Below are 25,524 nucleotides of genomic sequence, written 5' to 3'. Positions count from 1 at the left end.
CTTTACTACAAATTTTATTATTATTTTAATTTTTTGGAAAGTTAATAACTCGCAACGTGGCCTTAGGATTTTGTCGTATTCGTCTGGAGCCCCGTTTTGGGTTTTTGTAAAAATAAAAAAATATATATATATTTAAAAATCTTATGGGCTATCGACACGTGGCATTACACAGTGGGTCCCGCCAGTAATCATCGGTTTTTATTCTTTGTAGAAAGGAAGAAAAAAACAAAACCAGTTGTTCGTTGTTGTTTTGTTTTGCTACGATTATCCAACTCTTCTCCTGGTGGGTCCCATCCTTAATGACCATCACCTTCTCTTCGCCTGCCACGTGTACTTGTCCACTTCTATCAGCCGTCTGATTGATAAGATATATATATATAAAATATTGTTTTTGTTTTTATATATTTTTATTCTATTTTAGTCAAACTTAATTTTTATTATTTTTTTTTTAAATAATAATAATAATTTACCTACCAAAATCAATCTTGAATTAAAATATTTTGGACAATTATATAGTTCAAAATTATATTTTAAATTAATTTTTATATTTTTAGATAAGTTTTTTGTTTATTTCCTCGAAAAAACATTTAAAATACTTTTAAAAAATTGTCCTTTTTTGGTCCGTTTTACAGAATCTAAATACAAACAAAACATTATATTTTATTTTAATAACGTGGGACCCGCAGAGAAATGATCTGGACCGTCGGATTTGGGGAATTTTTGCTTTCGGCCGTGAAGATCACGATGCAAAACGAGATGGGAAGGGAAATGCTATGGTACAATCCTTACAGACATTCATTTGTGTACTTCAATTTTTTTTAATATATAATAATTTAATTACCTTCAATTTTTTATATAATAATTATTTAATTGCTTTAATTTACAGACATCCGCTAATTTAGGGAATAGTCATGGGTATCTCCGTTGGTATTAGGCCTTTTGAGAAAGTCCAAAGCAAAGCCACGAGAGCTTATGCTCAAAGTGGACAATATCATACCATTGTGGAGAATCGTGTTCATCTAACAACGACAACGCTACTTTTTTACGAGAAATTACAGAGATGAAAATCTCGACTTCGATATTTCACGATATCTTATTCTAAAAAAACAGTGTTTGCTGAATTGGAATATGGTCGATAATGAAACTCATACGTCACGAACTAAAATCAAAACTTTAAAATAAAGTACAATACATTTAACTTTTACTTTTACTTTATTAAATAAATAAAAATAAAACATTATCTCAAACACAACATTATCCCATGTGATCAAATGTTCGTTGCATAAAAAAAGAATGCACTTCCCATAATTAGGTATCCGAGCTAATCAACTCTTAACCAAATTACGATCGAATTAATACACTAATATTTATTTTAGACGAAAATTAATATTACAATGACAATTATACCCCTATCTAGAAACGGGTCTTTTAGGGTTGTTCAAAAACTCGATCGTTTACGAGCTTTTATAATATTAAATTATTTATTAAAAAATATAATGAGAGATTGCTTGGAAGGCAAGGAATGGAATGGAAGGGGGAAGAAAATTCAATAAATTAAATTAAATATTTTTTTAAAAAATAGTGGGAAAAGAAAAAGGGAGTTGGAATGGGTTAGTGGTTGAACAATTGGATGCATGTTTTGTCGTGTAGTGAGTGTGGTGGAGCATGTGCCGCGCACACACGCGAATAAAAACGCACAATTATTTATACCAAACTCATTGTCGTGTTGGTTTCAACTTTCTTTTTAAATAATTAAATTTATTTTATTTTTTGACTTTGACTATATTTAATATTATATATTTGAAATTTTAATTATAATAATTATAATATAATCTTGCTTTGTTTTGAGGTTTTAATTAGTAGGTCCCACTTAGGTGTAATTAATTTAACATTTTATATATTTTCACTTACTTAAAAGTTAATTTCAATTTTTTATTATTTATTAATTGCATTTTACCCTAAAATACGAAATACGGTTACAATAAAGTCGATTTTGAGTGTAAGCTCACGTGAATTTTTTGTCGGTTTCACTAAAAAATATGATTCTCGCTATCTCGTTCCTATTTCGTGAAACGAGACTATTCTCGTGTCCATAATAAAGTAAAACTAAATGGCGTAAAGGATCTGTAAAAATAAATATTATCTAAAAAATAAGATTGTCGTAAGAAATAATTATATTTACATAATTTATTCTGATAATTATTAGGGTAAAAATAGTATAATTTATAATAAAGTTAAAAGTTAATTTGAATTTCTAATTATTTATTAATAGAATTTTACGATAAAAAAATGAAATATCGTTACAATAAAGTCGATTTTGAGTACAAGCTTACGTGAATTTTTTGTCGGATTCGCATAAAACTACGAGTCTCGCTATCTCGTCCCTATTTTGTGAAACGAGACTATTCTCGTGTTTATGATAAGATAAAATTGAACAGCGTAACGAATCTGTTAAAATAAATATTGTGTAAAAAATAAAATTATCGTGATTAGAAACATAATAACTATATTTACATAATTTCTTCTGATAATTATTAGAGTAAAAATAGTCAATTTATTTTAATTTATGATTATTTATTAATTGAATTTTACTGTCAAAAATGAAATACTGTTACAATATATTAAAGTCGATTTTGAGTATAAATTCACGTGAATTTTCGTCGGATTCACCAAAAAAACATGATTCTTGCTATCTCGTTCCTATTCCGTGAAACGAGACTATTCTCATGTCCATATTAAGATAAAACTGAATGGCATAAAAAATTTGTTAAAATAAATATTGTCTAAAAAATAAAATTGTCTTTTAATTTATTCCGATAATTGTTAGGGTAAAAGTCGTTAATTTATAATAAAGTTAAAGTTAATTTCAATTATGGATTATTTATTAATCAAATTTTACCGTAAAAAGTGAAATACGGTTACAATAAAGTCGATTTTGAGTAAAAATTCACGTGAATTTTTTGTCGGATTCACCAAAAAACACGAGTCTCGCTATCTCATTCCTGTTCCGTGAAACGAGACAATTCTCGTGTCCATAATAAAGATAAAACTGAATGGCGTCAAGAATGCGTTAAAATAAATATTATTTAAAAAAATAAAATTGTCACAGTAGAAACATAATAACTATATTTACCTAATGATTTTTACCGTTTAATATTAATTTAATTAGGTTTGTGATAATTTTTTCTGAATAAAAATTGAAATAAGCATCCTTAAAAATATTTTTTTATAATTAATTTGTCGAAAAAAAAAAGGAGTATTTAATTAAATTAAATTAAATTAAATTAAATTAAATTAAGGAAATTTATTTATAAAAATAAGGTGCAGCCCACAAAGGGGATTTGGCATTTAGTGAATTAGGTCAACAACTAGGAACCCCCCTTGGCTTCTTCTCCCGTTTTGGTCAATCCCACCAAATTCTAACCCTTTTTTTTTTATTATTTTTTCTTCACTCCCATTTTAAATTACAATAATATTATTAATAAATATATATATATATATATTGCTCTGCAAATTTCCCTTTTTATCCTTTTTCGTCGTCTTTATCTATTTGTTCGTTAAAAACGTCATTTTAATATTTATTATTTTTTAAATGAGGTTCGAATCTTTTTTACTTAAAGTCAAAGTAATAATAATAAATAAAACTTAAAAATAATTTATATTTAAAACATAAAAATTAATCGTTTATTACAAATTTTGGAAATATATTCGTCGGTTAGAGGGAGGTTTCCACGTTCTACTCTCACCCAGTTCTTACTGGCACTCGTTCCATTCTTTAATCGATGTGGGGACCCTCCAAATCTACACTCGTTTGAAGCCCACCATCCTTGCTAGCACATCGCCCCATGTTTAGCTCTGATACCATTTCTAGATTTGTACATGTCATCTTTATGCCGGAGCCAACTCTCCTTCTCTTTAATTTATATTACTCGGTTTAAAAAAATCGAAAAACAAAATTTGAAATTTATTGAAAGTCCAAGAACGAAATTTAAATATATGAAACGGTATGAAACTCGAGGTACAATAATTTTTTTAATTTAAAAAAAAAAACATTTTTTTTTTTTTTTTTTTTTTTTTTTTTTGTTTAGTTGTTTGATTCCATGTTTGTTTGGCATTTTGTTTGTCATGCCATAACCCATTATTATGGGGTCCATTCTCTTTCAGCTCTATCGGTTTGGTACATGTCATTATTAATCTCCCCAAATTTTTTCTTCCAATCCATTCAATCTCCCATTTCCACTTCCACTTCAAACCGCGATTCATCGAGAATTTTGACGTACATGTTTGTTTCTGTTGACGTTAATGATACTTCTATAATATGGATTTAACGTTTTGAATGAAATCGAGAGAAAAAAACAAACCTAGAATAATTTTCGCCCTCGTAGTTATCAGATCAGATTGTCTTTTCTGGTCAACCCTAGTTTCAATTTGGTCTTATTATAATCCGTTACAGTCATAAACAACATGTCAATTTAAAAAAGCCGATGACTCGAATATGTCAATACGACAGTCACAAATAACATGTCAACGACCTTCAACTAAAAACTAACATTAAAGACGTCAGCATAACTGAAGCAGCTCAATTGTAAATGAGAGGAGCTGGTCATCAAACCGCTTAACTTTTACCAAGTGTACAGTTGAAGAATAAATAGGTTTCACAGCTTAGCCGTTTAAAAATCTTATGACCTGGAAGAGAAATCGGGTTCAAGAGGAAGGGAAGCAAATGGCAGCCGACTTAAAAAATAAAATAAATATTTATAAATAATAATAATAATAATAATAATAATAATGATAATAATAGCTGTGTTATTGGGTAATAACATAATGTCGTGTTGTAAAGCTAATGGACAACAAAACAATATTAAACAATTCCCTAACATTACGTGTATGTACCAAAGTCATTAAAAAAAAAAAAAAAACATTGTGAAAACCCCAAAATGCCCCCCTCATTTTTTAATTAGTTTATTATGTCCTATTGCTCCTATGATAATAATGACTCCACATGGGTCCATTTATTTTTTTTCTTTTTAATTATTTTTATTCTTTTACCAATGAAGGGTCGTAATTTTTTAATTCACGGTTTCCACCCCGACGGTTAGATTTATCCTTTATACAAGGGAAACCGTTAGTAGGATACCGTGTTATCGACGCAAGTCATCTCACGAGTTACCTCCACGCTTGTTTTAATAGGAATGTTGTTGCAGCTGCCAAAACGGTCTCGAGAGTTTCGTGAAGAAACGCAAATTCTTCGATCCCTAATAAATGATGTGAATTTATGGTAACCGACCATGCCGAGAATAAGTAACCTTTTTTTTTAATATTTATAAATCCATGTTCTATGAACCTCCACCTACTTAGTGAGGGCTTTGGTATTATAAAATTAAAAGAAAATGTAAAAACAAATGAAAAATTATGAGGGGCATCTTTGGAAATTAATTTAATATGAGGCCCATAAGAGCAATGGGCCAACAAACATTGTACAATGTATGTGAAAAGGCATAGGGACAATTGGGTCATTTTACGTAAGAAGAATATTCCTTCTTAGAGATAAACAAATGGATCACGTGTTTGATTTATCATCACCTTTTTCCCCACCCAAATTAAATAAATATAATTATATAATTTTAAATAAAATTAAAAAAATGTAAATATAATTATCGAGTTATTTACTGAGTTATGCTCGTATTAACCATTAATAATATTTTTATTTTTTTTTCTCAAATAATAAAATAAAGAATGACGTGGAAAAGGGAATTTTTTTTAATTTAATGATTTTTCTCTGTGTTGGGCCGGTGGAAAATTCGACGAGCTTTGGGCCGTTGTATAAAATTTTGAGCCCATTAAGCAAATAGTAAATGGGCCCAATATAATCATTAATTAATTTTGGGCCATTGTATTAAATTATTTTTAGTATTAATATTTTTAAAAAAAGTAAATTTAACTATTTTTTAACCGTATTTTCAAATCCAAATCTAAAATTTGAAAATTAAAAAAAAAAAAAAAAATTGTTTTTAAAATTTAATTAAAAATGATTAAATTTAAGATTTATTAAAATAAATAAAAAAAAATTAAATTGAGGTATTGTATTTATTAAGGATATGTAAAAAAAAGAAAAAAAAAAAAAACAACTAATTAATTTAGTTTTTAAATCTTCGGCTGTCGCGCCAAATTTTTAAAAATTTAATTCCCGCCACATTGGCGATCGGCGTGAAACAACGTTCCACCAATCACAGCGTTCCGTTCTTCACTATAAAAGCAAACCAACAGCCCTCTTCTATGGTATGAATCCATCTCACCGCCGGAAAGTAAAAATGAGTTCTACCGATGTTCCGACTAAGGGCGGCAGAGGCAAGAAATCTGCCGCCAAGTCAGTCTCCAGGTCTCACAAGGCTGGTCTTCAATTCCCCGTGGGTCGTATTGCCAGGTACCTCAAGAAGGGCCGTTATGCTCAGCGCGTAGGTTCTGGATCACCGGTTTACCTCTCCGCCGTCCTCGAATACCTCGCCGCTGAGGTTCGTAAGGCTACTTTCGTTTACAGTTCAATTCTAAGATTTTTAGTGTTTTGTTTCAGGAATTTTGTTTTTCGTTTAGGTTTTGGAGTTGGCGGGGAATGCTGCGAGGGACAACAAGAAGAACAGAATCATTCCGAGGCATATTCAGCTTGCGGTGAGGAACGATGAGGAATTGAGCAAGCTTTTGGGATCGGTTACGATTGCTAGTGGAGGAGTAATGCCGAAGATTCATCAGTCTCTTTTGCCGAAGAAGGCTGGGAATGCGAAAGACAAGGCTGAAATCGGATCGGCCTCTCAAGAATTTTAGGTTACGGTAGAAATCACTACCATTGATGATGAAATGAAAATTAAATACTTAGATTATGTTAGATTGTTATTAGCTTCAATCGATCATACTTCTTTCGGTATGTAAATTTGCGAAACGAATTTCGCATAGATCAGGTTTCGTCATTGTCGTCGTTCAACTTTTTTATTGTGTAAATGCGGATGAAGTTCACCGCTAATTAGAATCGAAAGAAACTAGTCGAGTTTTCAATTTCCTGGAATCCGTAAATTTTCTTGCATGCCAATCAGAAATTACGAGATATAACCGCTTTAAGATGCGAAATCTTCAATTTACTTAATTGGCCACTAATTTAAATGTTTATTTTTTTTTCATTAATGATATAGAAGTTGCTGATTCATGTGATTTCGTTTCTCTCTCATATATATTTTAGGGATCCTTCTTCCTTAATCCCTCGATTTTTCTTTTTTCGATTCTATCTCTATCAAGTTGCATACTGTCTAGGGTTTGATCATCCGCCGGGAAAAACTATACTATGAGTTCATCGGCTTCGACCAAGGGCGGCAGAGGGAAACCAAAGGCCACGAAGTCTGTTTCGCGGTCTCAGAAGGCTGGTCTTCAGTTTCCCGTCGGTCGTATTGCGAGGTTTCTTAAGGCCGGTAAGTATGCGGAGCGCGTTGGCGCCGGTGCTCCCGTCTACCTCTCCGCTGTCCTTGAATATCTGGCTGCCGAGGTTAGTGCTTGTTCTTCTCATCAGATCTTTTACTTGTGTTTCCGATCTGTTTATCTGTGGAGTTGTTTTCGTCTGATTGTGATGAAGTGAGGTGCTGTAGTGTAGTGCTTTGATCACTTGAATCGAAATTCTTATATCTGATTTTGTTGGGTTTCGTCTGCTTTGGCTCTGGAATTGATTTGGAGATGATGAATTTCCATTTGTTTCTTTAAATTGATGAAGAAACTATTTGAAATTAGGTTCACCATTGCATAGTAATCTCGAGCTTTGAATTGTGGCCTCCCTTTTTCTCTTGCATGTCATCCAATTGGCTAGAAATTGATACTGAATGCAGCTTATTGAGTTTTACTTGGTGAATAAGATGCCAAAGCCACAAGACTATGTTAGTTTGTTCTTTGGATGAACGATGTTTCATTTGGGTTCATCACTATTGTTTCTGTACAATGATGATGAATTGGTTTTGCATTTAAAGTAGCTGAATATGCTAAAAATCTTCATTTGCAGGTGCTTGAGCTTGCAGGCAATGCTGCCAGGGACAACAAGAAGAACCGTATTGTTCCGAGGCACATACAGCTCGCAGTCCGTAACGACGAAGAGCTAAGCAAGCTTTTGGGTGATGTGACCATTGCAAATGGTGGAGTGTTGCCGAATATCCATCAAAATCTCTTGCCTAAGAAAGCCGGGTCGGGTAAAGGCGACATTGGATCTGCATCTCAAGAGTTCTAAAGGTGTTTGATCATCTGCAAATTTTGATATGCGAGGTATTTAAGAGTGAAAACTGTTGTGGTTTCTTTGCTTTGGTTTGGAATCTATTTGGTTATTTTGAACCACAAGACTGGATCTCTTTAATTTGACATCTGATTGAAACCATATTGTGTTTTGTCCCTCTGCTGTTTTGCATGCTTGTTTGTTAAATTTTGCTTTTGGAATAGACCCATAGGTTGATTCAGCCACTTGCAAAAATGTGAACTCTCACATCGGTTGGAGAGAGGAACGAAACATTCCTTATAAGGGTGTGGAAACCTCGAGGGGAACGAAACATTCCTTATAAGGGTGTAGAAACCTCTCTCTATAGACACGTTGGGACTGTTACCAAAAAACACATTAACCCAAATGGCCTTTAGGAAATGTTTTCTAGCACCAGCCATATTGATGGTTTTTAGGCAAGATACAAGAATAGGGAGATGGAACGGATTCCTTCATACACTTCTTCTAGTTGGTCATGTCGAGAACCAAAAGTAGAACGGATTCCTTCATACACTTCTTCTAGTCGGTCATGTTGAGAACCAAAAGTAGAACGGATTCCTTCATATACTTCTTCTAGTCGGTCATGTCGAGAACCAAACCAAATGGATCTTGCTCATAGTTGGTGTGTTTACAAACACTGTTGAACTCTACTCTCCTGGCTTCTCTACCTTCCTTCTCCCCTGCCCTTAGGATCGGGTTGTTCGGCTGTAGGGAAATATCCCATTCGTCAAGCAAGCGGATAATGTCGCCTGGCTTGATCGGGAAGTGAACTGCAGCTGTTTCATTTTGCCTCCAATGATAGACATGCCTGGTTTGGTTGTCCTACTGGATTCACATTGTTCAAGTCCTTGAGAGGCATATCATTTGCATGCCTATTCTTAATTGCCTCAAACAAACAAACAAACAAACAAACCTGCTCTGTTTTGATTGTGGAGGAAGGTCTAGATCATGTACTTTGGAGCTGCAACGTTGTGTAGAATCACATACTAATGATGTTTGGGCCCTTGTTAAGTTCTACGTTTGGTCATTTCGTTATATATTCGGAGAACGTTGTGAAGTGTAAAACAGATAGTCTTCGATAATGGTCGATTGTCTGCATGATGAAATATGCATTTTAAGTCGAGTTCATAGATGAACATTAGGTTAATGTTCTTATCCAAATAGAAGCATATTTCAAAGAAACTTCTAAAACACGAACCATTAAATAAACATGTTTTTGGAAGTTCATTAAATTACGAATTTCGTTTTATTTTCATTTTTTTTATCTATTAGACAAAAAAATTTTACCATCAAAATATGACAAAAATTATTATCTTCAAATTTTTAAAAGTTCGTGTTTATTTTGAAATATAGGTAAGTGTTTAAGGTATTTTTGAATTTTTTTAAAAAATTTAAAAGTGTTTGAATTTTTTTTTATAAAAAATAGGAAGTTTTTATTATTATTATTATTATTATTATCATTATTATTATTAAGAATACTATATTTAACTGCGTAAATGTAGTTTTGATGTAATTTTGATTTTTTTTAGTATAATGAAAATTTTAAAAATTTGATATATATTTTTTTAAGATAATGTAAAATTCAAAAGTATTTTTTAAAAAAATTAATTTAACCTCCATCTAATTTATTCGATAACTATTTAGATTTGATAAACGGTTTAGATTTTATTTTTTGATAATTATTTTATTTTATTTTTTTTTATTTATTAGTTGTTTGAGCGGTTATTAATAATAATAAGACTGACCATTTTAATAATTAAACAAAAATATGGATTTGTACACTAATAATCTAATATCAAATTGTAACAAATACTTTTATTCATCCATTTACGTACATCAGTTTGGATCGATGATGAATAAAATTAAAAATAATTTTATTCTTTTTTTAAAAAAACCTATCTAGTTTAGATCGAGGAGGAATAAAATTAAAAATAATTAAAAAAAATAAGTTGCAACATTTCATATCTATCTAGAGTTGATTTGTTCTTGTTTCAATCCGTGAATAAGCTGCAGCATTTCAGAACGCATGTTGAATTCAACGTACTTACTCTTTACACTTCGCATCACATTAATGGGTCCAGAAATCTCATCCTTGCTTCGAAATTGATCAACGTTGCAATAATGCTCATAAATCACTCGAGCAGTTTCCATCACATATAGTCCACAATCATATCCATTGTTTTGTCGAGGTGTACGACATTCCATAAACTCTGCTGGTTCATAATTGATGTAGCCATTCACAGATTCATAAAGGGTGAAAGCAGATTCACTGTTCATCGTGGAAAGACTGTCGTAGTGCATGAATAAATTCCGTTTTTTGCAGTACACCAGCAAGCTCCAATGAGATCCACCGGAAGAGGAGACGTTGGAGTTGTCATTGACGACGAAAAAAATTAGCTTCTTTTCAGGGAGGTTCAGGGATTCGATCGTGGATATAAAAATATCCCAATCAAGAGTGTTGCCCAACAAGAAAGAGACACTCGTTGGTATCGATAGAATTTCGTTCGATTGGTACGTTGCGGAGAGGTAGGCAAAGTAGAAATCTATGATAGTGTCGTTCAAGTAGTTTCTGCCTTCTAAACTATGCAAATCAGATCCTTGAATAACGACATCACCGTAAGTCAAGAATTTAGCAGCCATGAGAGGAAAGCTTTGCGAGAGAGAGGAAAGCTTTGCAAAAGGAATTTGTTAAATGAGACTGAATGAGAAAAATAGAATGAACCATATGTTTAAATAGACTCAGACAGATGATATATTCCCTCTATATTTATTTATCTTTTATTGGTTTAAATTCAAAATTTCAAATATTTTTGTTTATTTTATATATTTAAAAATTAGATATATCTTTTTTACAAAAATCAATTTTAATATAAACTATTAATTTATATGAAAAAATAAAATTGCATTAAAAAATCTATTTGTTTCAAAATTGGTTTAAAAAAATATTTTCACATATTTTTAGGCATTATATAAATTCAAACGATTTAAAAAAAATAATAAAAAAGGATTAATTTGAATAATTACACCTATTTTTTATAAACGATATTATTGAAATTAAAATTACAAAATAAATAAATATAAAAATTAAAAATTAAATTTAAAGCACTATTTAGAATTATTTAAATTTTAGGGATTTTAAATGAAGCCCAACGGCCCATTACTATTCTCTCCTCCACTTACGTGTAAGAAAAACCCTAACCCCGTTCTTCCAAGCCATCCGCCAAAACCCTAAGGGTTGCCCTAATTTCTTTGATTCACGCATAAACCCTTCTCTCTGTATTCGTCTCCCTCCGATTGAAGTTTCTGCTTCTTTGTACATGATACGAACCGTTCGTCCACAATTCATTCTTTCTGGTAAGGTTTAATGTTTTGATTTTGTTCTTTTTTGTTCACAACCCAACCGATATATTTGATTCATGCTCTGTTGCGATGCTCACTTTCGTTGTTCTTTCTAGTCAATTTCCTTGGTTTTAACTGCATTGAATCTTAATTTTTCCTCTGTTTGCTGAATTAGTAGTGGGTATTTTGAATAACAATGCTAAGATTCAGAGCTTTACTTATTGTTCGAACTTTTGGGTTCTTTTGATGTTGTTTGGAGTCGCTGAATTATCGTTGAAATATGTTTTTTCTTGTTTGTTTGTACCTATTTTTTTAGTGGCAGATTGCCAATGTTCTAAATTAATGCAGAATGGGTGTTATTGTGTCTGGATTTTATGTTGTTTGTGCATCGAGGGCCTTCTATACTTTGTTTAATCGCATATTTTTCTCATTTTTAGGCTTACTTGCTCTACATTTTCATGCTGCTGTAGTTTAGGTGAGAAGGGTGTTCTTTTTTCAGTCTAAGCATGGGAGAACCTAATTCTTTGAGTTTAACAAGGACCTTCCTGGTTAAACCAAAGCTTAAAGCTAAAGCCAGGACACCCAAAGAAACTCCAGAATCAAAATATTGGTCCTCCTTTAAGCGTCATGAGATCCCGAACCTTGTTTCATCCATATCCTCTGTTTCCTTCTGTCCGACGAATCCTTCCATTTTCTCTGCTAGCCACTCGACCTCTCTCACTCTTTTTAGCACGGAAACCATGGCCCCTACCTCTGCAATTACATCTTTTCGAGATGTTGTATCTTGTGCTTCGTTTCGTTGTGATGGCCTCCTCATTGCTGCCTCAGACCTTTCAGGGCTTGTCCAAGTCTTTGATGTTAAATCTCGAACCCCGCTTCGAAAGCTTCGTTCCCATTTGCGCCCAGTTCATTTTGTCCAGTACCCGGTTCTCGATAAGCTCCACCTAGTATCTGGTGGGGATGATGCAGTTGTTAAGTATTGGGATGTGGCGAGTCAGACTCCGCTTTTGGATTTTTTGGGCCATAAGGACTATGTTAGAAGTGGAGCATGCTCTCCATCTAGCATGGACATGTTTGTCACTGGGTCGTATGATCACACTGTGAAGCTTTGGGATGCTAGAACGAATTCAAAATCGGTTCTGGAAGTAAATCACGGGAAACCGGTGGAGGATGTGATTTTCTTACCGTCAGGTGGACTAGTTGCTACTGCTGGGGGTAATTCTGTGAAAATTTGGGATGTGATTGGAGGTGGGAAGATGGTGGGCTCTATGGAGAGTCATAATAAGACTGTTACTTCACTATGTGTTGGGAAATTGGGAAAGGATAGCGGAGAAGAATCAGATCAATTTAGAATCTTGAGTGTAGCTCTGGATGGGTATATGAAGGTGTTTGATTATTCAAAAATGAAAGTTACTCATTCAATGAGATTCCCAACACCTCTTATGTCAGTTGGGTTTTCTCCTGACTGTAGTAGTAGAGTTATAGGGACTTCAAATGGGATCTTGTATGCTGGCAAGAGGAAGACTAAGGGAATTACAGCGAGTAATTTGTCGAACCCTTGGAGTCTCGGATCAGTTGGGGAGCCTCAAAGGCGAGCCTTGAGGCCTTCTCACTTTCGATACTTTCATCGTGGTCAAGGGGAGAAGCCAACTGAAGGAGATTACCTAGTCATGAAACCCAAAAAGGTGAAGTTGACAGAGCACGATAAACTCTTGAAGAAGTTCAGGCACAAGGATGCTCTAGTATCGGTGTTAGCGAGTAAGAACCCGGAGAATGTGGTGGCTGTAATGGAGGAATTGGTAGCAAGAAAGAAACTGTTGAAATGCGTTTCGAATTTGAACACGGAGGAGCTTGCTTTGCTATTGGTTTTCTTACAAAAGCACTCTACATTGCCAAGATACTCAAGCTTGTTGATGGGGTTGACGCGAAAGGTTCTAGAGCTACGGGCCGAAGACATTCGAGCCTCGGGTGCCTTGAAAGATCATATCAGAAACTTAAAGCGATCAGTAGACGAAGAGATTCGAATACAACAGTCATTGCTGGAGATACAAGGTATTATTTCACCATTACTGAGAATTGCTGGAAGATGATGGATTCAGTTTTTCAATTAGTTGTTTGTAAGGTACACTTTTCAGTGTTTTCTTTACAATTAAGATCAAGAAAAGGCTCCAATTTTGTCTCTGTGCCTGTGTTGTTTGAAAATCTAGTGATGAGTAGATCATGAAATATTTAGTGTTTGAATTCATGAATTTTAGGTACCAAAGAACAGTGTCAAGGTCCTTCATGTGAAGGTCATATGATATAACATTACATTAAATTCATCTACTCTCTTGAATTGGGTTTGTCTGCTGATATTATTATTTTGCCCCGGGTTTAAAAAATGTCTATATTCAAATATTATTCTCGACCTTTCATACATATTGTTAGAGTAGCAATTTCTTAGATTCCTTGGATGAACATTGGGACTCGAACATCGTTACCATTATACTAGTGTCCCACTTTCTTCTATCCACAACTATACCAAATTGAAATATTTTTTAGACTAAGGTGTTTGTGATGTGACAAATACCGTATTCGAACTATAAGATAATATCAATAATTTAACCTATATTCAAGGTTAACAAATATCTTTTTAAACTTTATGCGGTTAAAATAAATGGGTGAGTAAGTAATAATTTAATTTAAATTACAAACCTAAAAGGGTCCAATTATTATTATTATTATTTTGTTTCTCTTTTTATCTTTTATTTTTTATACTTAAATTGATAATAATAAATTAATAATAATTAGAACACTTTTGGAATCAGGAAAATAAAATAATTTATTATTTAAAAAAAAAAAAGTTTAATACTTGAAATTACATAAATATTAATTGTTTGAATTATTAAGTTAAAAAAAAAATTTAAGGCATCTGAAATTGAGGATGTTCAAAATAGATCAAAGCTGTCGCTATCATTAAATAAATGATGAAAATCCAAATTTGTGTTTTTTTAAATAAATAAATAAATAAAAATTAAATAAAATTGCAGCATCATGTGAGTAGCCATTATTAATAAGAATGCAAATAACAGGTTGGAGTTTTGAATGAGACAGAAAAAAGAATATAATGACCAAACACAAAATACCAAAATTAATATTTTTAAAAATTAAGATTAAATATTAGGAAAAAGAAAAGAAAATAATCTCTCTCTCTCTCTCTCTCTCTCTCTCTCTCTCTCTCTCTCTCTTATTATTATTATTATTTATTATTTGAAATTCAAACCTTGAGTTTTGGAGGGAGATCTGACAGTTTCATTTTCATCTGATTTTGTGGGGCCCATTTCAATCACCTGCTTTTCGATTTAGGATACCCATTTGTGGGCCCCACCTCTAGATTCAATCTCCTCCGCTCCTTCTACCCCACTGGCCCCACCTCGCCAACGTTTTCATCTCTCTTATCTTTTCTTAAATATTTATGGGTTAAAAAAATAATAATAATCACTTTTTACTGCTAAATTTGTCTCACTTATATTCATTTCCTTTTTTTTTTTTACTATTTATTGGAATTTACTAATTCACCCGTTAATTTTAATAAATAATATTGCAAAAAAAAGAAAATAAATCTATAATTTTTATATTTTTCATAAATTATAATATAAAAAAACATGTGATTAAATTTAAAAATATTTTAATTTATTAATTCTAATCTATCATTTTGTTGATGTGACAATTACTATATTACATCATTAAAGACAAACTTTTGATAAATAATATAATGACAATAAAATTGTAGGAAAAAAAAAAGGACAATAATAATTGAAATTGGCACAAAAAAAAGCAAATTATAACATTGGAAATATCAAGCTTGTCCACATTTGTCCCTCAACCATCAACAACGCCCATCTCAATTTATTTTCTAAATTTAATGGTTCGGTACGCCCTTATTATAAGAAAAGGATCTCACAATCCACATCCTTAGAGGCTCAGCGTCGGTGGTCTAGTGTCCTCGTTGGCACACCGCCCAGTGTTCAGCTTTGATACCATTTCTAAATAGCTCAAACCCACCATTAGATATTGTCTGTTTTAATGTTTCTGTCAATCTCAAAATTTTAAAACGCATCTACTAGAGATAAATTTTTACAGTCTTGAATGAAAAGTAAACTAAAAAAAGGTCAGAAGTAAAAATATAACATTTAAGAATCAAATAGTCACAATTTTTTTTTTCAATTTTTTTAAATTAAAAAAAGCATAAATGAGTTATAATTAATTTATGACATCATGATTATGTCATTAATATATGTAAAAGGAGCCTAATTTTGTTGAGTTTGAAAGTCTATTTGTTATAATAAATGAAGCTCACAATTAATTATAAGCTTAGATTCTCATTAATAATTCATTTTATGTCCAGTTATTAAATTTTTAATTTTGTTTCTAATAAATTATTGACATATTCGACCTTTTAAAAAAAAAAATTCATGGATATTTATACATAAATTAATTAATTTAAAAAACCCATTAAAAAATAGAAATTATTTATTAGATATAAAATTGAATTTTTAATATTTTATTAAATTTATTTTTTACGTTGAGAGAGGAGTAAAAAAAAAAAAATAAAATAAAATAATAACGGTGGTGTGCGCAGATAGAAGAGAGCACATAAAAAAGCGTTTTTTTGAAATGTGAAGTGGCCGTTTGAGACCTTTTTTTTGAAATTTGTTTAACTTCGAAGAACCGTAGCGACACAAAGACACGGGAAGAGGGCTTCCTTCAATGCAATAAAAACAAGCAACCAAGCCCATCTCTCACATTTTCAAAACCCCCCACCCAAATCGGCGAACGAGGGAGAGAATGACCGGCATTGTTATGGTCACTAGGGGCGGCGGCTGCGGCGGAGGCAGCAAAATGGTCAAAGGAGGAGCCAAGGGCTCCTCCGTCAGTGATGACCAAAATCAGCTCTCTTTGGTCGATGTTTTGCTCACGGCGTTGAGGAAATCGATGGTTTATTGCCGTGTTGATCGACGGGAGGAGCTTATCTCCACTGTCCATCAGATGGAAATTGGATGGCCGACAAATGTTCGACATATTGCCCATGTCACTTTCGACCGCTTCAATGGTTTTTTGGGGCTTCCTGTCGAGTTTGAGGTTGAGATTCCCAGCTCTGTTCCTAGTGCCAGGTCTGTTTTTTGGTTGTTTGGTTCTGAACTTAGCTCTTTTGAGTTCATTTCTTTGTTGGGTTTCTTGTTTTATGTCCTCAATCTTGAGATTTTTACTTTGTTATGAGCTTATTTGCTTCTAAGGAGCTGAATCTTAGCTTTTTTAGTTCAAATGTTTTGTTGGGTTGTCATTTTTTGGTCTCAACTTGGAGCATCTTGGTTGGAAATTAGCCATTTTTGCCTTTGTTAGGGGAGTTCATGTGCTAAAAAAGACTTAAATCTTTGCTTATTCACTTCAAATGTTGGCTAATTTGAGCCTTTTTCTTGGCTTTTCAGTTTTAGAGTCTCTTAGTCCAAGTTTTTAGCCATTTTTTTTGGAGATGAATGGGTGGATTATAGCATGAAATAGTTCACATACTCCCACATTTGTCGGGAGGAGAAAGAAACCCCCTTTACATTGATACCTTTCCCTAGCGGAGACGCGTTTTAAAAACCTTAAGAGTAAGCCCCAAAGAAAAGTACAAACAGGACAATATCTGCTAGCTGTGGACTTGGATTGTTCTTCCACTCAATTAAGACTACTTCCTGGGATTTAGAATTTAGAATGAACATTGAATAATGTCACGGACTATGACAATACTGTGTATGGGAGCTGTTCTTGCGGTGTGAGGGAGGAGCCTTTTGGTGATTAGTGGGGTCCCGACATCCCGACATCATTTAGTTTTCTCTGTTCTTAATGTTCAGCTGAATTATGAGCATATCTTAACTTTGCAGCGCCAGTGTGTTTGGGGTCTCTGCTGAATCAATGCAATGTTCTACTGATTCAAGAGGAAATAGTGTACCAAAAATACTCTTGCTAATGCAGGATCGCTTGTACCGTCAAGGAGGCCTTAAGGTATCGAATTGTCGTGTGTCGTGTCGTTAATGGCGCGTTGCTAGCTATGTATATGATTTGTATGTTCATGTGTTTGCTGCAGGCTGAAGGGATTTTTCGGATAAACCCCGAAAACAGCCAAGAGGAGCAAGTAAGGGACAAGTTGAATAGAGGGATTATACCTCAAAACATTGATGTTCACTGCTTGGCTGGCCTAATCAAAGCGTGGTTTCGAGAGCTTCCGTCCGGAGTGCTCGATGGACTCTCTCCTGAGGAAGTTCTGCAATGTAACACTGAAGAGGAGTCGGTCGAGCTCGTTAAGAAGTTAAAGCCAACCGAGGCTGCGTTGTTGAGTTGGGCTGTGGATCTTATGGCTGATGTTGTTGAGGAAGAAGATTGTAACAAAATGAATGCAAGGAATATTGCTATGGTTTTTGCTCCGAACATGACTCAGGTATAAACCGAGACGGCGCGTAATAGAAGCATAATATACGACTTTCATTTTGTCACTTGTATGATGTTGTGTTTTTTGTTGGATAGATGTCTGATCCATTGACGGCTCTAATGCATGCTGTTCAAGTGATGAACTTACTCAAAACACTGATTATGAAAACGTTACGGGAGCGGGAAGAGGCTGCGTCGGATGGATATTCGCCTATGTCGTCTCATTCTTCTGATCGGCAAATGGATGAAGATTTCAATAGTCAGGAAGATATGGATACCGGAGACGAATCGGGAGGGCCGAACTCCGACGTTGAGAATGATGTCAATGAAGACGGAGATGAAGATGAGGGATCATTAAGTGAGATTGAGGACTGCTTCTTGAGGAAATTGGATGATACCAAAAGCGAAACTCGAAGATCTTCAGCAAGACGAGAAGGCGATTTAGACGTAGATTTGAGTCCAAGAAGCTGCTCGGGATTGAACGTCGAGTCGAGTATCTCGTTCACTGATAGTAAAAACGAAAACTCGTGCCTTAGTAGTACAAGCGATGGAGAAGATTCCACGACGAGTTTGCACGAAGAGGAGGGACAAAGCATTCACAAAGAACTCGTCCCCATAGCATGTAAAAACTTCATTGATATTCATATGGATGACAAGATGAGGGAACCCGCTTCGTTGACGTCCATGGTTGTTGCTTCTAACGACTCGGTGTAACATCTCTCATCGACGATGATGACGATGACGACGATGATAGTACTTTGAGATATGGTTTCTTTGCAGTAGTTCAAAGTGATGCTTGCTTTTTTTTGTATCATAGCACGACGTTTAGCGAGAGGCTTTGACCGGAAAAAAAATTAGAAAGGATTGCTTGTTTGTGTGTTTTTGTGATTCCTAAAGTTTAGCTTCGAGCTGAACACGTTTAATTTGTTTCTTTTGTAATCGAAACGAACTTAACCTTGAAAATTCTCTTGTTGATTGAATTGTGTTATTGCTTAATGGATGAATTTGCAGTCTTTCATCAGGTTACCAAAATCCGTCTTTGATATGAATAGGAAGATATATGAATAAGAAGATATTGTTCGATTTGGCTCATTATATATTGTTGTCAGCCACATGGCTTTAAAACGCATCTATTACGAAGAGGTCCTTACCCTTGAAAGGTACGCTTCGTTCTCCTTTCCAATCGATGTAGGATCTCACAATCTACTCCCTTGGAGGCTCAGCGTCCTCACTAGCATACTGTTCAGTGTCTGTCCTTGATACCATTTGTAACATTTGAAGCCCAACGCTAGTAGATATTGTCCGCTTTAACCTGTTACGTATCGCTGTTAGTCTGTTAGTTTTAAAACACGTATGTTACGAAGAGGTTTCCATACCTTTAGAAGGAATGCGTTTCGTTCCCTTCTCCAACCGACATGGGATCTCACAGTCCACCTCCCCTTAGAGACTCAGCGTCTTCACTGGTACACTGCAAGTTGTTCGGTTCTAATACTACTTGTAATAGCCCAAGCCCACCACTAGCAAATATTGTCTATTTTGACCCGTTACATGTCCCATCAGCCTCACGGTTTTAAAACACGACTATTAGGGAGAAGTTTCCACAACACTCTTAGGAATTATAAGGAATGTTTTGTTCCCCTCCCAACCCAGGTGGGATCTCACAAGGCCAAAGCGGACATATCTACTAACGGTGGGTTTAGGCGGTTACAAGCTCGAGTCCAATTAGTTATTTGTAAGATGAGCATAATCAAGACGATGATTAACCACATTAGAACGGAGACATCGCCACGATTCGTAAAGACTAATATCTGCTACGGCTTAGACAATTCTGAGATCATGGATTCAAAACAATGACAGCTACCTACCAACCAAACCGAACAAAATCATAGGACCAAGGAAGTTGCAGATTTTGATTTGAACTCTGTCTTTAAAAGTCACCATTTCTTAATTTCATGTACATTTTCAACATCAAACAACAACAACATTAAAGAACACAAAAAAAAAAAAACCCAACAAAAAAAAAAAAAAACCAAATTTGTTCTGTTATGAAGCCAAACAAGTCTCCCAAAACAACCTGTTTTTCTCCACCTCATTCAACATTTTGAACTCCTCAGCTGAATCAATGGAACCACTTGACTCTGTCATGAATCCAATTGGCTTGCTTTCGACCTCCTCATCATTCTCGTCATCGTCATCGTTTTCATACGTATGGACCTCGTTACGCGTAGCAGGAGTGTCATCCGTGCAAGATTCAGCGTCGTTAAACTCCACCGTGACGGTCGAGCTTCCATGGCCGACCAAGGAGTCGGCCTCGGAGTCACCCGTCGCCTCGAAGAGCAAATGAGATGAAAAATCCTCAATGTGATTGCCAAATTGGTGAGGATGGAAGTTGAAGAAGAAAGGAGTTGAGAGCATAATGATGATCAAATGTGAAAAAAAAAAAAAAAAAAAAAAAATGAAGAAGAAAAGAGAAAGTTTGCTTAGTTTGCAATATTAAGAAATGCAGGGTGTGGTGTGGTGAGGCTTTTATAAGGCGAGGACTAAAAAGTTAAAAAACATGGGCTGCCTTTGGGATTATAAATAATTTTGTGGGTCATTTTCTAAAGTTGGTGTAAATATTGGGGCTTTTTTAAAAAAAATGTGAATGGAATTGACAACTACATGCAAATATGGGCTTCTAGAAGGACAAAAAAATGAAACTTTGGCCTTCTAGAAGGAATTGATGTCTTTGAAGAATTTTATTTTGAATTTTATTTTTGTATCTCTAGAAGGAATAGAGAGGTCCAACCCAATTCCTACACATACCCAACCCTTTTCAATTTTATTATTATTTTTTTAATTTTTATTTTATTGGGTTCGGACACGAGCAAATGTTGACCTCTTTGGGCTTTCCCTTTCGGGGTTCCCATACCCTTATAAATGATGTTTTGTTCTCCTTCTCAATCAACGTGGGACATCACAATCCACTCCCTTTAGGGCCAGCGTTCCTACTGGCACACCGTCTTGTGTCTACTCCCCTTCAAGAAACAGCGAGAAGGCTGACACATCGTCTGGTGTCTGGCTCTAGTATCATTTGTAACGGCGCATACTCACCGCTAGTAGATATTGTCGTTTTTTGACTTTGTTTGAATTTATTTCATAAAAATAATTTGATATTAAAAAAAAAAAAAAGTAATTATAATTGAATAGCATAATTAATTCTTAATTAAAGTTGGAAGATTAAATAAACATCTTATTTATTACCATAAGTTAAGTTGATTTATTAAAGTGAAATCTTGCACGCAATCTGAGAAGGGTAATTTTGTAATTTGATAATGAAATTAAAAGAAAAGTCTTTATATTTATTTTTTCAGATAAAAGTTGAATTCATTTCAATTCTTTATTTGAATTTCTAATTCCAAAAATATAACCTTTTTTTTTTCTTTTTTCTTTTTTCTTTTTTCCTTTCTTTTCAACGCTTTTGACCCTAAAATTTACCCTTTTTTTCCATGAAAAAAATTAGAAAAAAGCACGAGAAAAATATAAATGAAAAAAATGCTGACTATTTTTTTTATATAAAAAAATTAATAATTGATGAATTTGAGCGTAATTGAGTTCGTCAGACATCAATAATGTTCTTTTATCCGAATAATTATTTCCATAAATTACGAAAATAAAAATTTAAATTTTTTTAGAGATATTTATATAAGATATCAATTATATTTATTGATTTATAAATAGTTAGATTATTTTAAAAGAAAAAAAATAAAAGATGACGCAATAAATAGAATTAAATTAAAAGTAATGGATGAAAATGAAATTAAAGCTAAATTAGAGTGTTTTTCAAGATACAAAAGTGCTTCTCTAGTTTAGCAAAAGTCAAAAAGCAATTAGTCAGTATTTATTCAATAAATATTTTAAAAAATATATTTATTTTACGTTTAATTGGAAAATGAGCTGTCCGTCCCCAACGCTTTTAACTTTAACTTTAACTGCTAACACCACCCTTTTTAATTATTACTTCTTTTAATATAAAATTATTACTTTTTTAAAACACATTATTCCACCATTTTTTCCTTTTTTTTTTCTTTAAAAAATGTGAAATAATTATCTAAATTATTATTGAAATTTTACTCTAAAAAAAAGTTGAAATAATACGAAAATAAGTGATCGGAGAACACAACTATATGAACACTAAGCTCCATCAGCTCAATCGAGCTTTAGCTCAAATCAAACAGTCAAGCTCATTGCTAGTAGATATTGTCTGTTTTGACATGTTATGTATTGCTGTTAGTCTCACAGTTTTAAAACGCGTCTGTTGATGTGAGGCTTCCATGCCTTTATAAGAAATGTTTCATTCTTTTCTCTAATCGATGTGGAGAGAGAACGTTTGTTGATCTAAGTTCAATAACGTGTGGATCGATGTAGCTGAATTCGAATATCTAACCTCTTAATTAAAGATATATATTTTAATTGGTTGAATTATCTTTATATTCGCTATTTATTTTGGTAATTGTAATTTTAATGTCTATTTTGGTCGGTTGAAATAAAAAAAATTAAAAGTGAAAAAAAATAAACTTTTTAATTAATTAATTAATTAATAATTATCTTAATTTCCATATTCCAAATATGGTTTTAAGATAATTTACAAAAAAAAAAGGGAAAAAAACAAATAAATAAAGAAATCCATGGTTTTTGACCTTTTTACACAGACACGGAGAAGGTAAGGCGGCAGAAAAAGGGGCCCATTTTTGTCATTTTCATATAATCAAATACGTATATCGCATGCACACGGCATATCATGCGGTCGCAGTCAGCTTCCCCATTAGATTGAGCAAAACTACACGTGGCAGAATCTGAACGGTGATGATGTCTAAGTCATTCAAGAAGCTCTTGCTTTTTACCAAAGCGCGTGCAGAGCACTTTCTCATCAAAATCAATCACTAAGCCTAATTTTCGTTTCTTTTATTTATTTTTTAAATGTTTTTTTTCCTTCTAGAAGGTCCAAATTTAATCTAAAATCATAATTATAATATACATTCATTAATTCCTTATTTTTTAATTAATTAAAAAAATATTGGTATTATAGGATAAGATAATATTGTTCAAATTAGGTAAAATGATAATATTTTAATCGGTGGCCACATTTTGAGTTTTTAATTCATTTACTAATTTTCTAATTTTGGTAATAAAAAAAAAGAATTAATAATTTAATCAATTTAATTATGTTTGAAATGACTCAAGTGGAAAAAAAATATTATATTTTAGATTTTATTTTATGAGTCATCTTGGAAAATAATAATAATAATAATAATAATAATAATAATAATAATAAATTTAAAACCATTTCCATGTTTTTTATCTTTTAAATAATAACAGACAAACTCATAACAGGACGATTTTAATCGAGCCACTTTTCTGAGGCAAATGTTGTACTGATTGACACTTATTTAGTTTTGTTGCAGGTTCATTTTTCTTGTCGCTCATGTCTAGTCCGCTCTTTTTGAGCGGATGTTGGCCTCGACAACTCTTGTAAAGCTATCCGCCTTAAACACGAGATTATAGCTTAAGAAATATATGTATACTCATTTCTTGAAGTATTTACTTTTTTTTTTAATAAAATACAAAAATAAATCAAATTATCTTTTAAAATTATATATATATAATTAAATCTTTTACTAAGAATATTTATATAAATATTTAAACCTTCAATCAATGATTAGGAAAAAAAAATGATTTACGTCTTAATCCACACTCTTAATACTCAACCATATAAAAAAAAAATAATAATAATTCTTTATATTAAACTTCAAAGTCACATAAATTTGACTAATTCAATCTATTAATTAAATCTGATTTAATTTTTTTAATGTATAAAGCCAACAAATTAAAAGGTTTTCTAATATTATTTTAATTACTCTAAATATTCTATATTACCCTTTTTAAATTTGACATTTAAATCTAATTACTAATTAATTTTTTAAAAAAAGTAAACCAATTGAAATATTAAAAAATATATGCACCATAAAATAATTTGGTTTTAAAAAAATGATGATGGTCCCTCCAAATTTTAATAATAAATGAAATAACTTTTCATCTGCTAATTTTGTTTTATTGTCTTAATTAATAATAATATGTTTACTTTATTATAAATACAAAATTAAAAATTTAGAGACTAAACCAACACAAATTTATTATAAACGTTAAAAAAATGTGTATTTAATGAAATTTGAACTTATTAAAATATTATTGAATTAAGTATTTAAATAAAGTTATATATATATATTTAATGAATGTCAGCATTAAAACCTACCCATTACTGTGGATTTGTTTTAGTCCAAACAGATCTCTTATGATTAAATTTTCATTATTTTGGTCAATTTTTTTTTTTTAAATAATGAAAGAAATTGTTGTTCAAGTACCCATTTTTTTAATCTAAAAATTGTACAATATTTAAAAGAATTAAACAATTTTATTATAATAAATATATATATATATATATAGCTTAATGCCCCACCTGAAAATTTGTCTAATTCTTATCCAAAATTAATAATAATAATAAATAAATACATAAAGCAACTCACTTTTGAGGGCCCAAGTCTAAAGTATATGAAAAGATAAGAAACAGAGATAAAAGATGATTTTTCCATGTTTTAAATGCAAATAAAAAAAACCCCATATTTGATGAAACGGAAAATGAAAAAAAAAAAAAAAAAACTCTTTTATATATATATATATATATATACTTTTGAACTTTATCATTTATTTAAAAAATATTTATATTCTTTTAAACGTTTTGGTATTTAACTTAACATTACAAACATTTCAAAATTATTCTCAAACTAAAAATTTGTTAAAACGAAAATTGGGACCTGAAACGGTGAACTGAATTGGACGTCCCATGTCCTCGTTACGTTCCAAATCCCAATTTTCATTTTTTTTTTAAAAAAAAAAAGTTCTAATGATTTTTTACTTTAAAGTTAGTTTTGAAAAATTTATGACCGGTCAAAAATAATATTGCAACTTTTGAAAGAATAAGACACAAGACACAACACACATCTTTTCAAACTTTGAACTCACTTTGCAAATGAGCTACAAATGGTTGTGGATTCCATTTAATATCATCTTGCCTAGTTAGTCACAAGTGCAACTCATTAGGACACGAGTTGGCTTCTCATGCACGAGACATTGAGTGACGGAGGCTTGACTTGAAGATCACAAAAATATGGTTTTTAGCTAACTTGACGACATTGTAAGTTTAAGATGAATATTGACACAACTATCGAACACACAGAGAACTAAGACATACGTAACAAATGAGTAAAGAAAAATGTTGTCGAGAATAGTATTTGGGACGGCTAGAGAAGGCCACCATATGATTCATTAGGAACATAATTATAAGAAGACATCAAAATTGATCAGCAAAGACTTTCTATTCATTGACTCAAAGAAATGAACAAAAATGAATGAGAAAGCTACAA

General features: G+C 32.5%; 5 protein-coding genes and 1 pseudogene across 6 annotated transcripts; 4 read left to right on the top strand and 2 right to left on the bottom strand.

Moving 5' to 3' along the window:
* Positions 1–6,273: 6,273 nt before the first annotated feature.
* On the top strand, positions 6,274–7,047 carry LOC111807133 (histone H2AX-like). The gene is made up of 2 exons (XM_023692716.2): positions 6,274–6,512; positions 6,592–7,047. Exons 1-2 carry the CDS (start codon positions 6,282–6,284, stop codon positions 6,817–6,819), a joined length of 459 nt encoding a protein of 152 aa, XP_023548484.2. The 5' UTR covers positions 6,274–6,281; the 3' UTR covers positions 6,820–7,047.
* A 137-nt stretch (positions 7,048–7,184) lies between these two features.
* LOC111807135 (histone H2AX) lies at positions 7,185–8,412 on the top strand. Its single transcript, XM_023692718.2, has 2 exons — positions 7,185–7,528; positions 8,033–8,412. Exons 1-2 carry the CDS (start codon positions 7,331–7,333, stop codon positions 8,252–8,254), a joined length of 420 nt encoding a protein of 139 aa, XP_023548486.1. The 5' UTR covers positions 7,185–7,330; the 3' UTR covers positions 8,255–8,412.
* A 1,828-nt stretch (positions 8,413–10,240) lies between these two features.
* On the bottom strand, positions 10,241–10,915 carry LOC111807768 (NEDD8-specific protease 1 pseudogene; annotated as a pseudogene).
* Positions 10,916–11,461: 546 nt separating this feature from the next.
* On the top strand, positions 11,462–13,949 carry SWA1 (transducin family protein / WD-40 repeat family protein). Of its 2 annotated transcripts, none has more exons than XM_023692699.2 (2): positions 11,462–11,629; positions 12,085–13,949. In XM_023692699.2, exon 2 carries the CDS (start codon positions 12,121–12,123, stop codon positions 13,702–13,704), a length of 1,584 nt encoding a protein of 527 aa, XP_023548467.2. In that variant the 5' UTR covers positions 11,462–11,629; positions 12,085–12,120; the 3' UTR covers positions 13,705–13,949. The 2 variants fall into 2 exon arrangements, with proteins under 2 accessions (XP_023548467.2, XP_023548468.2); XM_023692700.2 differs by having other exon boundaries at positions 12,052–13,949.
* A 2,328-nt stretch (positions 13,950–16,277) lies between these two features.
* Positions 16,278–19,044, top strand: LOC111786089 (Rho GTPase activating protein with PAK-box/P21-Rho-binding domain-containing protein). Its single transcript, XM_023666436.2, has 4 exons — positions 16,278–16,767; positions 17,521–17,641; positions 17,724–18,074; positions 18,161–19,044. Exons 1-4 carry the CDS (start codon positions 16,442–16,444, stop codon positions 18,776–18,778), a joined length of 1,416 nt encoding a protein of 471 aa, XP_023522204.2. The 5' UTR covers positions 16,278–16,441; the 3' UTR covers positions 18,779–19,044.
* A 908-nt stretch (positions 19,045–19,952) lies between these two features.
* Positions 19,953–20,609, bottom strand: LOC111786091 (myelin transcription factor-like protein). Its single transcript, XM_023666437.2, has one exon. The coding sequence runs from the start codon at positions 20,477–20,479 to the stop codon at positions 20,108–20,110; it is 372 nt and encodes a 123-aa protein (XP_023522205.2). The 5' UTR covers positions 20,480–20,609; the 3' UTR covers positions 19,953–20,107.
* Positions 20,610–25,524: the final 4,915 nt, after the last annotated feature.

This window comes from Cucurbita pepo, chromosome 12 (assembly GCF_057944985.1).
Source record: "Cucurbita pepo subsp. pepo isolate OVF chromosome 12, ASM5794498v1, whole genome shotgun sequence".
NCBI lineage: Eukaryota > Viridiplantae > Streptophyta > Magnoliopsida > Cucurbitales > Cucurbitaceae > Cucurbita > Cucurbita pepo.
Note: the sequence above shows the minus strand (reverse complement) of the source record. Positions and strands in the feature narration are given on the sequence as shown.